The 12,134-nt window shown below is 36.3% G+C and overlaps 2 protein-coding genes across 3 annotated transcripts; one reads left to right on the plus strand and one right to left on the minus strand.

The window, feature by feature from the left end:
• The first annotated feature begins 269 nt into the window (after positions 1-269).
• LOC143569110 (uncharacterized) lies at positions 270-3,226 on the plus strand. Its single transcript, XM_077055094.1, has 4 exons — positions 270-415; positions 497-620; positions 2,714-2,842; positions 2,912-3,226. The coding sequence occupies exons 1-4, from the start codon at positions 294-296 to the stop codon at positions 3,017-3,019; spliced, it is 483 nt and encodes a 160-aa protein (XP_076911209.1). The 5' UTR covers positions 270-293; the 3' UTR covers positions 3,020-3,226.
• Positions 3,227-4,471: 1,245 nt separating this feature from the next.
• Positions 4,472-11,099, minus strand: LOC143569116 (uncharacterized). Of its 2 annotated transcripts, none has more exons than XM_077055100.1 (5): positions 11,015-11,099; positions 5,323-8,422; positions 5,147-5,234; positions 4,932-5,059; positions 4,472-4,846 (listed from the first exon to the last, which is right to left on the minus strand). In XM_077055100.1, the coding sequence occupies exons 2-5, from the start codon at positions 8,394-8,396 to the stop codon at positions 4,558-4,560; spliced, it is 3,579 nt and encodes a 1,192-aa protein (XP_076911215.1). In that variant the 5' UTR covers positions 8,397-8,422; positions 11,015-11,099; the 3' UTR covers positions 4,472-4,557. The 2 variants fall into 2 exon arrangements, with proteins under 2 accessions (XP_076911215.1, XP_076911216.1); XM_077055101.1 differs by having other exon boundaries at positions 11,054-11,095.
• Positions 11,100-12,134: the final 1,035 nt, after the last annotated feature.

Below are 12,134 nucleotides of genomic sequence, written 5' to 3' on the forward strand. Positions count from 1 at the left end.
TAAACTACCAAACCGGTTTGAGAAAAAAAAACGATTCTAAACCAAACCAAATCGATTTGGACCCGTTCAGCCTTTCATGCTCCTAAACCGGTTTACCATGGTTTTACAAAACTGCTTCGGTTTGAACAAAAAGAGAAAACGATTTGTAGACCTCTAATCCAACTATCCAAGGCGGCCCACTTGTTAATCCAAATAAGCCCAGAAATAATAATAACTCAAATTCCCATATTCATTCTCTAATAATACTCTCTGCAACATATTATTATTATTTATTAAACTAGTTGATCATCACCATGGCCACCGCATCTTCACTGTTTTCTCTATATCCCTTACACCAAACCCATAAACCTCACAGACCCACTAATCTTTCACACCCTAATTTCATTCAGCCCAATTCACCCATCAAATTCTGCAGGTATGTAACATGTTTCACTAATTATTATTATTGTCTAGGGTTTGTTGTTTATATTCATAAAGATTACATTTTTATGTTCAGATTGAGGGCGAAATTAAAAGGGTGTAAACAGGTGGTCCCTGTTGTGGTTTCTTGCTTGGTTGAAGATGATTCGGAGGCGGTTCGGGAGCCCGAAGGGGTTTCGGGTTCGGCTGAGTTGAACAATGTAAGTGTGTGTTTTTTTATTGTTGTTGGTGTGGTTTTAGTTGATAAAGTTTATGACTTTGTGATGATTGCCGTGAATTGGGGATTTAGTTTTTGGATGGTTTGAGTGATTGAGGAATGTTTGCAATTAGGGGTGTAAATGAGCCGAGCCGGAGCTTGAGCTTGACTCGTCTTGAGTTACGAGAGCTCAAGCTCGAGCTCGAGCTGTTTTTGAGAAGCTCGAGCTTGGCTCGTGAATTGTTTTTTTCTAGTTCGGGCTCGGGTAGTTGATTATTATTAATTATTTTATGTATATTTTTTATTAGTTTTGTATGTTGAGAAAAGCCGTTAACGAGCCTAAGATTGGCTGTCAAGTTTGGGCTCGGGTCGTTTTATTATTTGTTAATAATTATTTTAATATACATTTTTTGAGGAATGTTTTTAAGATAGTGGAATGTTTGCAAATTTCGAGCTTGGTTTTATTTCGAGCTGTTTTTGAGAAGTTCTCGAGCTTGGTTCGTTTCGAGCTGTTTTTGAGAGGTTCTCGAGCTTGGCTCGTTTCGAGCTGTTTTTGAGAAGCTCGAACTTGGCTCGTGAATCGTTTTTTCAAGTTCGGGCTCGGATCGTTTATTAGTTATTAATTATTTTATATACATTTTTTTTATTATTTTTGTATGTTGAGAAAAGCCTTAAACGAGCCTAAGCTCGGCTGTCAAGTTCGGGCTTGGGACATTTATTATTTTTTAATTATTTTATATACATTTTTTTATTATTTTTGTATGTTGAGAAAAGCCTTAAACGAGCCTAAGCTCAGCTGTCAAGTTCGGGCTCAGGTCGTTTGTTATTTGTTAATTATTGTATACACATTTTTTTTTATTTTTGTATGTTGAGAAAAGCCTTAAACGAGGCTAAGCTCAGCTGTCAAGTTCAGGCTCGGGTCGTTTATTATTTGTTTATTATTTTATATACATTTTTTATTAGTTTTGTATGTTGAGAAAAGCCTTAAACGAGCCTAAGCTCTGCTGTCAAGTTCAGGCTCGGGTCATTTATTATATGTTAATTGTTTTATATACATTTTTTTTGTTAGTTTTGTATGTTGAGAAAAGCCGTTAACGAGCCTAAGCTCGGCTGTCAAGTTTGGGCTCGGGTCGTTTATTATTTGCTAATTATTTTATATACATTTTTTATTAGTTTTGTATGTTGAGAAAAGCCTTAAACAAGCCTAAGCTTGGCTGTCAAGTTCGGGCTCGGGGGGGGGGGGGGGGTCATTTATTATTTGTTAATTGTTTTATATACATTTTTTTTGTTATTTTTGTATGTTGAGAAAAGCCGTTAACGAGCCTAAGCTCGGCTGTCAGGTTCGGGCTCGGGTCGTTTATTATTTGTTAATTGTTTTATATACATTTTTTTGTTATTTTTGTATGTTGAGAAAAGCCGTTAACGAGCCTAAGCTTGGCTGTCAAGTTCGGGCTCGGGTCGTTTATTATTTGTTAATTATTTTATATACATTTTTTGTTATTTTTGTGTATTGAGAAAAGCCTTAAACGAGCCGAAGCTCGGCTCGAGCTTGGCAATGCAGTGTGAAACTAATACTTGGAATTCCAAAATAGTTAAAACTTAATAATATACAAGTTTCTTTAAAGCTCGACGAACCTAAACGATCTTCACATACAAGTCTCGAGCTTGAGCTCATGCTCGATAACTGAACAAGATTTATCTGAGGCTCAATAAGGCTCAGCTCGTTTCGAGATTTTTTATCGATCCGATCTCTAGTAGCTCACGAGCGGCTCGGCTCAGGCTCATGTGACCTTAAACGGGCCAAAGCTCAGCTCAAGCTCGGCAGTTTAGTGTGAAATTAATACATAGATGTCCAAAATAGTTAAAACTTAATAATATACAAGGCTTGTTAAGGCTCGACCATCCTAAATCAGGCTTAATAACTAAACGAACATTATTTGAGGCTCGATAAGGCTCGGCCCGTTTCAAGCTTTTTTATCGATCTGATCTCAAGTAGCTCACAAGCAGCTCGGCTCGAGATGTTAGTTGAGAATTTATTTAAAATTTCTTGAAATTAACATCTAAAAAAGATAATTTTGTACATTTTTTTTTCTTTAGGGAGCAACTATTGACCTCAAACTCCCAAGAAGAAGCTTATTAGTGCAATATACTTGCAATGCTTGTGGTGTAAGATCACAGAAGCTCATAAACAGATTAGCTTATGAAAAAGGAATGGTTTTTGTTCAGGTATTATTAGATACAAAATTTATATTTTTTTTTGATGATTTAATGACAATTGTTTACATTTTTATGCAGTGTACAGGGTGCTCACAGTATCACAAGCTTGTAGACAATTTAAATCTCGTGGTGGAGTACGACTTTCGGGAGGAAATGAATGCGAGTACGGTTGCAGATCAAGTTTGATTTATTATTTTTCTCTGTTTTGTAAATTTGTTAATCTTTTTGATAATTTTTATACATTTATAAGGTTGTTTGGATTATATAAGTTATTAAAGGAAAAATTGAACAAGAATGTAGAGGTTTTATTGTTTGATTTTTATTATTTTGTATATCTTTAAAGATTGTTAAATATGGATGCAACTTCGGTGACATGAACGAAAAAACGCAGATTTTGGATTGTTGTTTTTAACTTGTTTAATTAACGAGTCGTGTTGTTTTGGTTGGCTTGTTTATGTCGTTTAATAAGCAGGTGATTTTTGGGCTATCAACGCGTTTAAAATTTATATAAAAACTAAATGAATATTTTTTATATGGTCAAACTGCCAAGATTTTCAACCCATTTGGAGTTCATTTACATCCTGCTAACATGTTTGTGATTCTTTTACAACTTGATTACAATACGTCTAAACATTTAGATAAATTTGTTCTATACATAATGTTTAAATTACACGATTTTGTTGTCATCGAATCAAGTATTGTTAGCGATACAGTGGATGGTATCCAAGTTCATCTAATTAACTCAAAACATGTCATAATTGACACACCGGAGGTGCACAAACCGGGTATTTTCATGAACCGGAAACCGGGTAGGAACCGGTTCCGGGTATGGTCAACAAAAGTCAAAACCGGGTCCGGGTAGGAACCAGTTCCGGGTATAGTCGGGTATTTCCGGTTCCGAGTCGGTTCCGGTTCTGGGTATGGCTCTAGGGAGAAATCCTATACCTGGTCCTACCCGCAAGTGGGTACGGGTAGGAACAGGTTCCGGGTCAGGTCCGGAACCGGGCATTTTGTGCACCTCTAAACACGCCTGGTGGGAACCAGTTTCGGGTATAATCAACAAAAGTCAAAAACCGGGTCGGGTATGTCAGGTATTTGACCAAGTTTTCAAGTTTTTATATACATATTAGTTTTCCAATTTTGACCGGGTATAGATGGAACTGGTTCCAGCGGGTCCGGGTTGGTTCCGGGAAGAAAGCTAAAACCGGGTCGGGTATGTCAGGTATTTGACCAAGTTTTCAAGTTTTTATATACATATTAGTTTTCCAATTTTGACCGGGTATAGATGGAACTGGTTCCAGCGGGTCCGGGTTGGTTCCGGTTCCGGGAAGAAACCTAAAAACCGGGCCATACTCACAGGTTGAGTAGGGTCGGGTATCGTTCCGGGTAAAAACAGTCGTGTCATGTCAGGTTAGGTCTGGAACCCGTTTGTTAGCCCACCTCTATATAGTGATGAACAAAAGTATGAATTGTTAATGTGCAGAAAATTTTTTAATCAATTTATTTGAAAATTTAGTATATTATCTAAATAAATACAACAGATCTAGTACCATTTATTCTTCAGGAGAATGTTATACATGGATTCAAACTTTCAAATAAACTACATATAGATAATAAATTGAGTCTCTCAGAACCAATGAATCAATATATGGTTTCTGAATCACCCAAACACTTACAATAAACAACACAAATCAAACCAAAACATCGCTGAAAAAGGATTTGATTTATAAACAGAACATGATGTTAAAGGCATCATGCAATTTAGTGACCAACTTTGAATGATGATGGTGGTGGTGTGTGACGGGAAGACATGAAGACGGTGGTGGTGGAGACGGTGGTTCGTCTTCCGGTTTCTTGTCTTTCTTTTTCCTCCTTAACTGAAAAAACTGCTGCATTGCATCTGCACATTCTAACGATAGTACCCCTCTTCTTACTATCATGTTTGGATGGAACGGGTGCACAGGGGAGGGCGGTTTATCCGACCCGTTTCCTCCATCACCATCAGGAAACAGTCTGCAAGATTAAGAACAAAGATTTAATTCATAGTGTTTTTTTTTCTTTTTTTTTTTGGAAATATATTGAAATAAATATTAAATACCTGATCCAGCTGCCATCAGCTCCAAGTAGTTTATTCGGGGCGCCCCATACAACGGTGTCAATCCGGGCTTGAAGGATTGCACCAGCACACATAGGACACGGTTCTAGTGTAACATAAAGTGTAGTACCCTGCGTTAAAAACAAAACCAACAAGATAAATAAATAAATAAAAACATAGATATAACTGTTAATATATAAAAAGCATATCCTAAGTACCGAAAGTTTCCATGAGTGTAACTTGTTTGATGCCTCACGTATACAAACCATCTCGGCATGAGCAGTAGAGTCGCGTAACTCTTCTACCCTAAACGAGAAAAAAAATATTCATATTAATAAACATCTAAGAAAATATATAATAAATTGAGACTTTTACAAAGTAATTATAAACTTACAGATTATATCCACGAGCGAGTATTGTACCATCTTGAACAAGAACAGCCCCGACAGGCACTTCCCATAAATCAGCAGCCTTTTTAGCTTCCGTCAACGCTTCTCTCATAAAAAACTCATCATTTTTTCGTTGTTTTGATTCAATAGTATAAGCCTCTTCCCATTCATCAAATCTATCTTTAGACACTTGATCTGTTCGTGCAAGTTTCCTTCTAGAAGGAACCGGTGGTGGTTCTGTTATTACTATTTTGCCACTACCAGATGCATCTGTTTGTGGAACTTGGGTCAACGGTTTAGGGGCAATTTGGTCACTTTGTCCACTGGTTAATGCTTCAGTTTCACCAGTCACTGAAGTTGTCTTTACAGCAGGTGACCTTCTCATTCGAATTGGCGACATAGATTTTGATGAAGATGATAATAACAATAATGGTGATTCTTGTTTGTCCTTGGAGCTAGAAGGGGTAGAAACGTCTTTTCGACTCGATTCATCTGGTTCATGACCCGAAAACCATCCTTCACTACTTGTTGACTGATTTGATACGCCACCTGATTTTGGCGTTTGTGTTTCGGAACGTGACGGGCCCCACCGCAGCCGAACCACGTCTCCAATAACATTCCATAATGACCGACCAGTCCTTTTCACTGGTTCATCAGATGTAGGACCTGGACCGCTTTCATGCCACATCTCATCAGACGGACCCGTAACTCCATCTTTGTCATCATAATTTCCTGAACCATTATCACCTGAACTTTTTAGTTCATGTTGCTTGCTGTCGTCATATGCTGGTTCACCTTCAGTGACAGAGAGTTGGTGTTTTGCTTTTTCAACAAATTCCCCGACAATTTGACCCGCTGATTTCTGTTGTTCATCAGCTGAAGCAATACGAGCACCAGTTTCTTGAAAACTGGTTTCAGGGTTCAATTTCAAAGCTTTATAGCTACTAGGCGCCTCTCTTGGCATACCAACATTAAAACTCGAAGCTTTAGTTGTTTTTCTACCAGGTTTTGTTGATTCTGTGGGTCCCGCCGCCGCCGCCTGAGATGATGAATACTTATCTTCAATGTTTTGTCTCGTGTCTGATGAACTTGAAGACTCCAAATGCGTTTCTTGATTATTAGTTCTGGTGTCAGATTGTGTACGAGAAACTGATGTGTTTTCAATATTAGTAAAATGCGTATCCGAAATTTCTGAAATTTGTTGTAATCTTAATCTTGAATCTTTTGATGAAGTCGTTTGGTCAACTCTCTGGTGAATTTCTTCTCTTTCATCTTCAACCCGATCACTAACTTGTGTTGAATGTTCTTCCCTGTTCTTCATTCTAGTCTCAAAGGACGAAGAAGATGAAGATGCAATTCTGTTATCAAAATTATGAGTTTTAGAAGCTTCTAAGACCACATTTGACTGCTTTTTATACTCATTTTGGCGAGTCAAATCAACAGCTTCCTCTTTATAGCTTGTTAGTTCTTGAACTGATGTGCTAGAATTATTATTGTTTAATCTTGATTGAGATTGAGCGGTGATTCTATCAGTTTTCTCACTATGTTGCGATCTCACTCGTGACTCTTTTGATGAAGTCAACTGGTCAACTCTCTGGTACTCTTCTTCTCTTTCAACTTCAGACCGACCACTAACTTGGGTTGAGTCTTCTTCCCGCTGCTTTATTTTAGTTTCAAATGATGATGAAGAAGCATTTCTCTTATCAAAGTTTCGAACTTCAGAATCTCCTAAAATCACATTTGACTGCTTTTTGTACTCATTTTGGCGAGTAAAATCAGCAGTTTCTTCCCGGTTCTTCATTCTAGTCTCAAATAACGATGAAGAAGACGCCTTTCTCTTGTCAAAGTTATAAGCTACAGAAGCTTCTAAATTCACATTTGACTGCGTTTTGTACTCATTTTGGCGAGTAAAATCAGCAGTTTCCACTTTATTTTCGGTATCACTGTAACGCTTCTGGATGCTAGAGTTCTTACTCTTCATTCCTGATTGATATTGACCAGTGATTCTGTCAGAGCTTATTCGATCTGTATGTTTACTTTGACTTATTCGATCTGTATGTTGACTTTGACTAGACTCCACGTTAAGCTTCTTTTCCGATTTCTTTCGCCACTCTTGATTCCCAAAATACGATTCAACGGCATTCTTTTTCAAGATCTCACTTTCTTTTTCACCAAATTCATGTCGTCTCTCCACGTTTTCTTCAAGTTCCTCGTCATAAACGGTATTTTGACTATCCGATTTTCTATCATCTTTATACTCGCCCGAATACTCCCCTTTAACATAATAATCATCATGTTCAGCTACAACATCGTTCTCACTATCATACTCACCAGTAGAAGAAACCGAGTAATAAGATGAACAACTTGACCCTTGTTTTCTCCTTTCATTGCTTAATATCTTATTTTCTTTCTCACGAGACCGAACTTCTGCAGCTTTCGTATCACACTTTAAGTCCCTCTTTACAGATCCAGATTTCACACTTTTTATTCTACCGGAAATCTTACTCGAATCCTTCTTTCGGATCCGTTTATTATCCCGAACAACAACATTCTCCAACCCTACTTCCTCAGTCAACAAATCAAGCAAAAGTTCAACATCATCACCATAATCATCTTCACTTTCATCACTAAAAGACTGTCCATTCTTCTTATCATCATAACTCCAACGCGCGTACCTACCGTACCTACTGTTTCCTAATTTTCTCCTCTCATCGAAACCGTAAACCTTCTTATAACAATATTTTCGAATCCGATCCGACTCACTACCCGACGAAAACCTCGAACTCCTACTAGTACACAACTGTCTCCAACTACCACTAACAATTAATCTCTTACTAAGCGAAAACTGAATCAAGGTAGATTGCCTTAATCCATTACACAAAAAGCTAGGGTTTGTTCTGGGTAAGCTGTTGTAAATTGAATGACATCTAGCGGCGCAACAGCAGCAACAACAAGACGGGTAACCAAATGATGACGAAATGAGTAAAGGGTTTGTTTCAAATCTATCATCGAAGTATAAGGACCGAGAAGGCGTGCATCTAAGTGAAACTAATGAGTTCAAACAAGTGGTGTGCATCATTTTGCTCTAAGTTGCAGTTGACCAATCTGCATTAACAATAACATTACATAATTGTAAGTCTTAACAAAAGAAAGATATAAGCTTTCCTTGTTCAATCTTATTAAACTACATGTAAACTCAAACATTGTAGTTTTCATAAAAGATGCAACATAATATGTTTGTATCTTTTGATAATGAAAACATATTAGAGTTTAAATGCGTTTACAGTTCATGTTCTATATGACTAATCTTACTGTTATTTCTATTAAGTTATACACAACTTTTAGGATCAATAACTAGGGATGAGCATTTGGTACCAGGTACCGGTACCGAAAATCCCGAACCGATTAAATTCGGTACCAGTACCGGTACCAAGTAATTTCAAAATTCGGGATCGGGAAAATCGGGACCGGTACCGGTTTTTTTCGGTATTGGTAATACCGATTAAATACCGAAATTATGTATACAAGTCCCAATTTAAAAGTTATCTATATCCATAACAATATCACCCTCACCAACTCTCAGTGCCTTCGCAAAAGAAATATTTGCAAACTGTTAAATATTTATATTTGTTTGCAAAGTTAGTTTTATTACGCTTTCTGATTTTGATTTGTTGTCAGATAACATTTTTAGCTTACTCTTGAAGTTTTCATATATACGATCGGTTGAATACTTAACGAAAGTAAAATTTTGGATTAAGAAAACTGAATATTAGTTGTTTACGTAGGCTTCCTATGATTTGTGAGTTGGATTAGGTAAGTTCAAAGTTGAATCTAGCGATGTCATTCGGGTAATTTTCTCGGGTTTTGGCGTTTTGAAATTCTGCCCGCAAACTGATTTAAATATGAGTTTCAAGGCATTAAATATGACCACAGTATGTGGAGTGAGATTTTATTTGACTTTAGCTTTGGTAATTTCGTTACTGCCTTTGTCATTTTACTGTCTTTTACGGTTTTACCCCTTTGGAATCATGTTAGTGATCTCTTGTTTTATTTTTCACACATTACCCAACAATCTCATCTTTAAAAATACAACTGTGTTATAATATTTATTTTAGTTCAAATATTCATTTTCATTTTTTTTTTTTTTTTGACAAGAGTATTTAGAAAAATAATGAAACATTCATTTGAGCTTATATAAGATTGTGGTGAGTTAATAAAAAAATTAACCAAAGTGCAGGTCTAGTATAGTTGAATCAAGGTAAGGTGTAATCTAGGAAACAACTAAAAGAGGTGCAGGTTGTTTTATAGTTGGTAATTTCGTTACTGTGTTTGTCACTTTATTGCCTTTTACCTAAGGTTGAGTGCAGGTTGTTTTCCTCCCAAGATCGAGTACCAGCCTCATCCCGGAGCATGGCATGATCACATGTATTGTCAAACGGGCCAAAGTTTGAATATGTTATTTTAATAAGGAACTTGTTTAGTTGGGTCCCAAAACGGTACCCCCAAAAACGAACTCGTACCAGTTTTTTATTAAATCACCATATTTGGTTTCTCAAATTCGGTACCAAATAGGTACTGTCCCGAAAAACCGGTACCGGTACCGAATCAGTATTTTCGGTAACGGTACCGGTACCAAAAATTTTTGAATTTCGGGATCGGTACCGGTACCATCCCACGCTCATCCCTATCAATAACCGCATAACCTCACAATTACAGTTACAATAAATCAAGCACAAAGTACATACAAGGTTTATAAATTTATATAAATCCAATATATCACCACAGTGACCACACAAGTGTATGCAGTGGCGAAGCTTGGACTAAGACACCCGGGGGGCGGACTCAAAATGTATACAAAAATTCACAAACAAAGTGGGCCGGACTCAAATTTTCGGCCGAAAAGGGCTAATTTACACTACGTGTAAAAAAATTTCGGCCGGAAAAAGGCTAAATTTTACACTACGTATAAAAGGTTTCGGCTGAAAACGGCTAAATATGCATTACGTATAAAAAAATTCGGATGAAAACGAGTAAATTTACACTACCGCGTAAAAAAATAGGGGGGGCGGGGCCACCCCAGGCCCTAAGTAACCTTCGCCAGTGAGTGTATGCATAAGTAGGGTGCAAAAGAGGCGAGATGCTCGAGCTCGGATCGATAAAAAGCTCGAAACGAGCCGAGTGTTTTTTAGCCCAAGCTCGAGCCTTGTAGACTTCTACTATGTATTAATTTCACACTGCACGGCTAAGCTCAAGCCGAGCTTTGGCTCATTTAAGGTTTTTCTCAAAACACAAAAAAAAATTAATTACATAAATAAAATATATTAAACGAGCTGAGCTCGAGCTCGTTTACACAAATTTCAGTATCATGGTATAACCTATATCGATGAATCCAATACATAATTGCAAATTAAAAAATCATCAAATATCTTAAAAATAACATTCCTAACATTAAAACTGTCAAACAATATGAAAACAGAGTTCGATAACCGGTTAAACTCGCAATAATCAAAACTAGTTGTTAAAGATCTAAGTTTAGAAGTGCATATATAAGCTAGGGTTTGTTACTGTAAATTGAATGGCATCTAATGGATTTGTTACGAAAGCATAAATAATAGAGATCTAAGTGATAGTGATACAGATGAGTTGGAGTATTATTATTATTATTATTATTATTATTATTATTATTATTATTATTACCTTGATTGATTGATGAATTTGATGGAACTGGAGTAGTACATGAATGTAACGCCATGTGAGTTAACTCAGTGAGAGAAGAACATAGTGATTATACTGGATATTATTATTGACAATGGACTGACTAATTGACTAATTGACAAAACCAAGAGAATCTCAACTAATCCATCAGCTCACGTGCTACTCGATCGGGTCGATAAAAAGCTTGATAATAGTTTTGTCTTATTGAGCTCGGGCCTTAGATAACTTCGTTTGGTTATTGAGATCGAGTCTTGCGTATTTTTAAGTTTTATTAATTTTACACTGCTATCGCCGAGCATGATCCGAGCCAAAATAAATTTAAAAACAAACTGAGTTCGAGCTTAAAAAGCAATTCATTAGCTGAGCTCGAGAATCTGTAAGTTAAAACGAGTCATGCTTGGGTTCGAATTGACTCGTTTACAACCCAACCGTCAATAATAACGAAATAACATGATTTAATTGGTATTTTACGTCTTATCTCGTAACTTACAAAGTTGAGTAGATTATATTTGTGGCTATGAAATTAATTTGAATTTCTTTTAGAGCTAATAAGAAATGATAAAATCACTAGATACTCGGGACCAATTACCATTAAAACATAGCACATAGGCATGTAAACGAATCGAATGTTTAGTGAAATATTTGGCGGAAAGTTCGTTTATTTCGTTCATGAATAATGTATTCGTGTACTTTTAACAACTTCGTTTGATGTGGTTTTTGAATGAATCTTTTATTTATTGTTTTGTATTTGTTCATTTATGTTCTTTTATGTTTGTTTGTGTTGGTTTACGTATGTTCACTTATCTTTGTTCAATTATGTTTATGAAATGTTTGTTTAAATTGCAAATGAACAAATATAAGCGAATATAAACATGTTAACATTTTAAACGAATAAACATTAACACATATATTTGCATGCAACTGTCCTTTTTTAAAAAACTTTACTCTTGTTCTAACATTTCAGCATTTTCTAATTAAAAAATCAAATATTTGTTATTTAGTTCCAATCAAAAGTGAAATGAATTTCTAATTATCACTTGAAAAGTTGAAATTGCTTGTTGGACACTTGAACCCATCTAAATTTAATGGGGCCTTCTGAATT

This window comes from Bidens hawaiensis, unplaced genomic scaffold (genome assembly GCF_021521415.1).
Source record: "Bidens hawaiensis isolate Kalapana, Puna unplaced genomic scaffold, B.hawaiensis_p1.1 tig00024336_1, whole genome shotgun sequence".
In the NCBI taxonomy this organism is placed as follows: Eukaryota; Viridiplantae; Streptophyta; class Magnoliopsida; order Asterales; family Asteraceae; genus Bidens; species Bidens hawaiensis.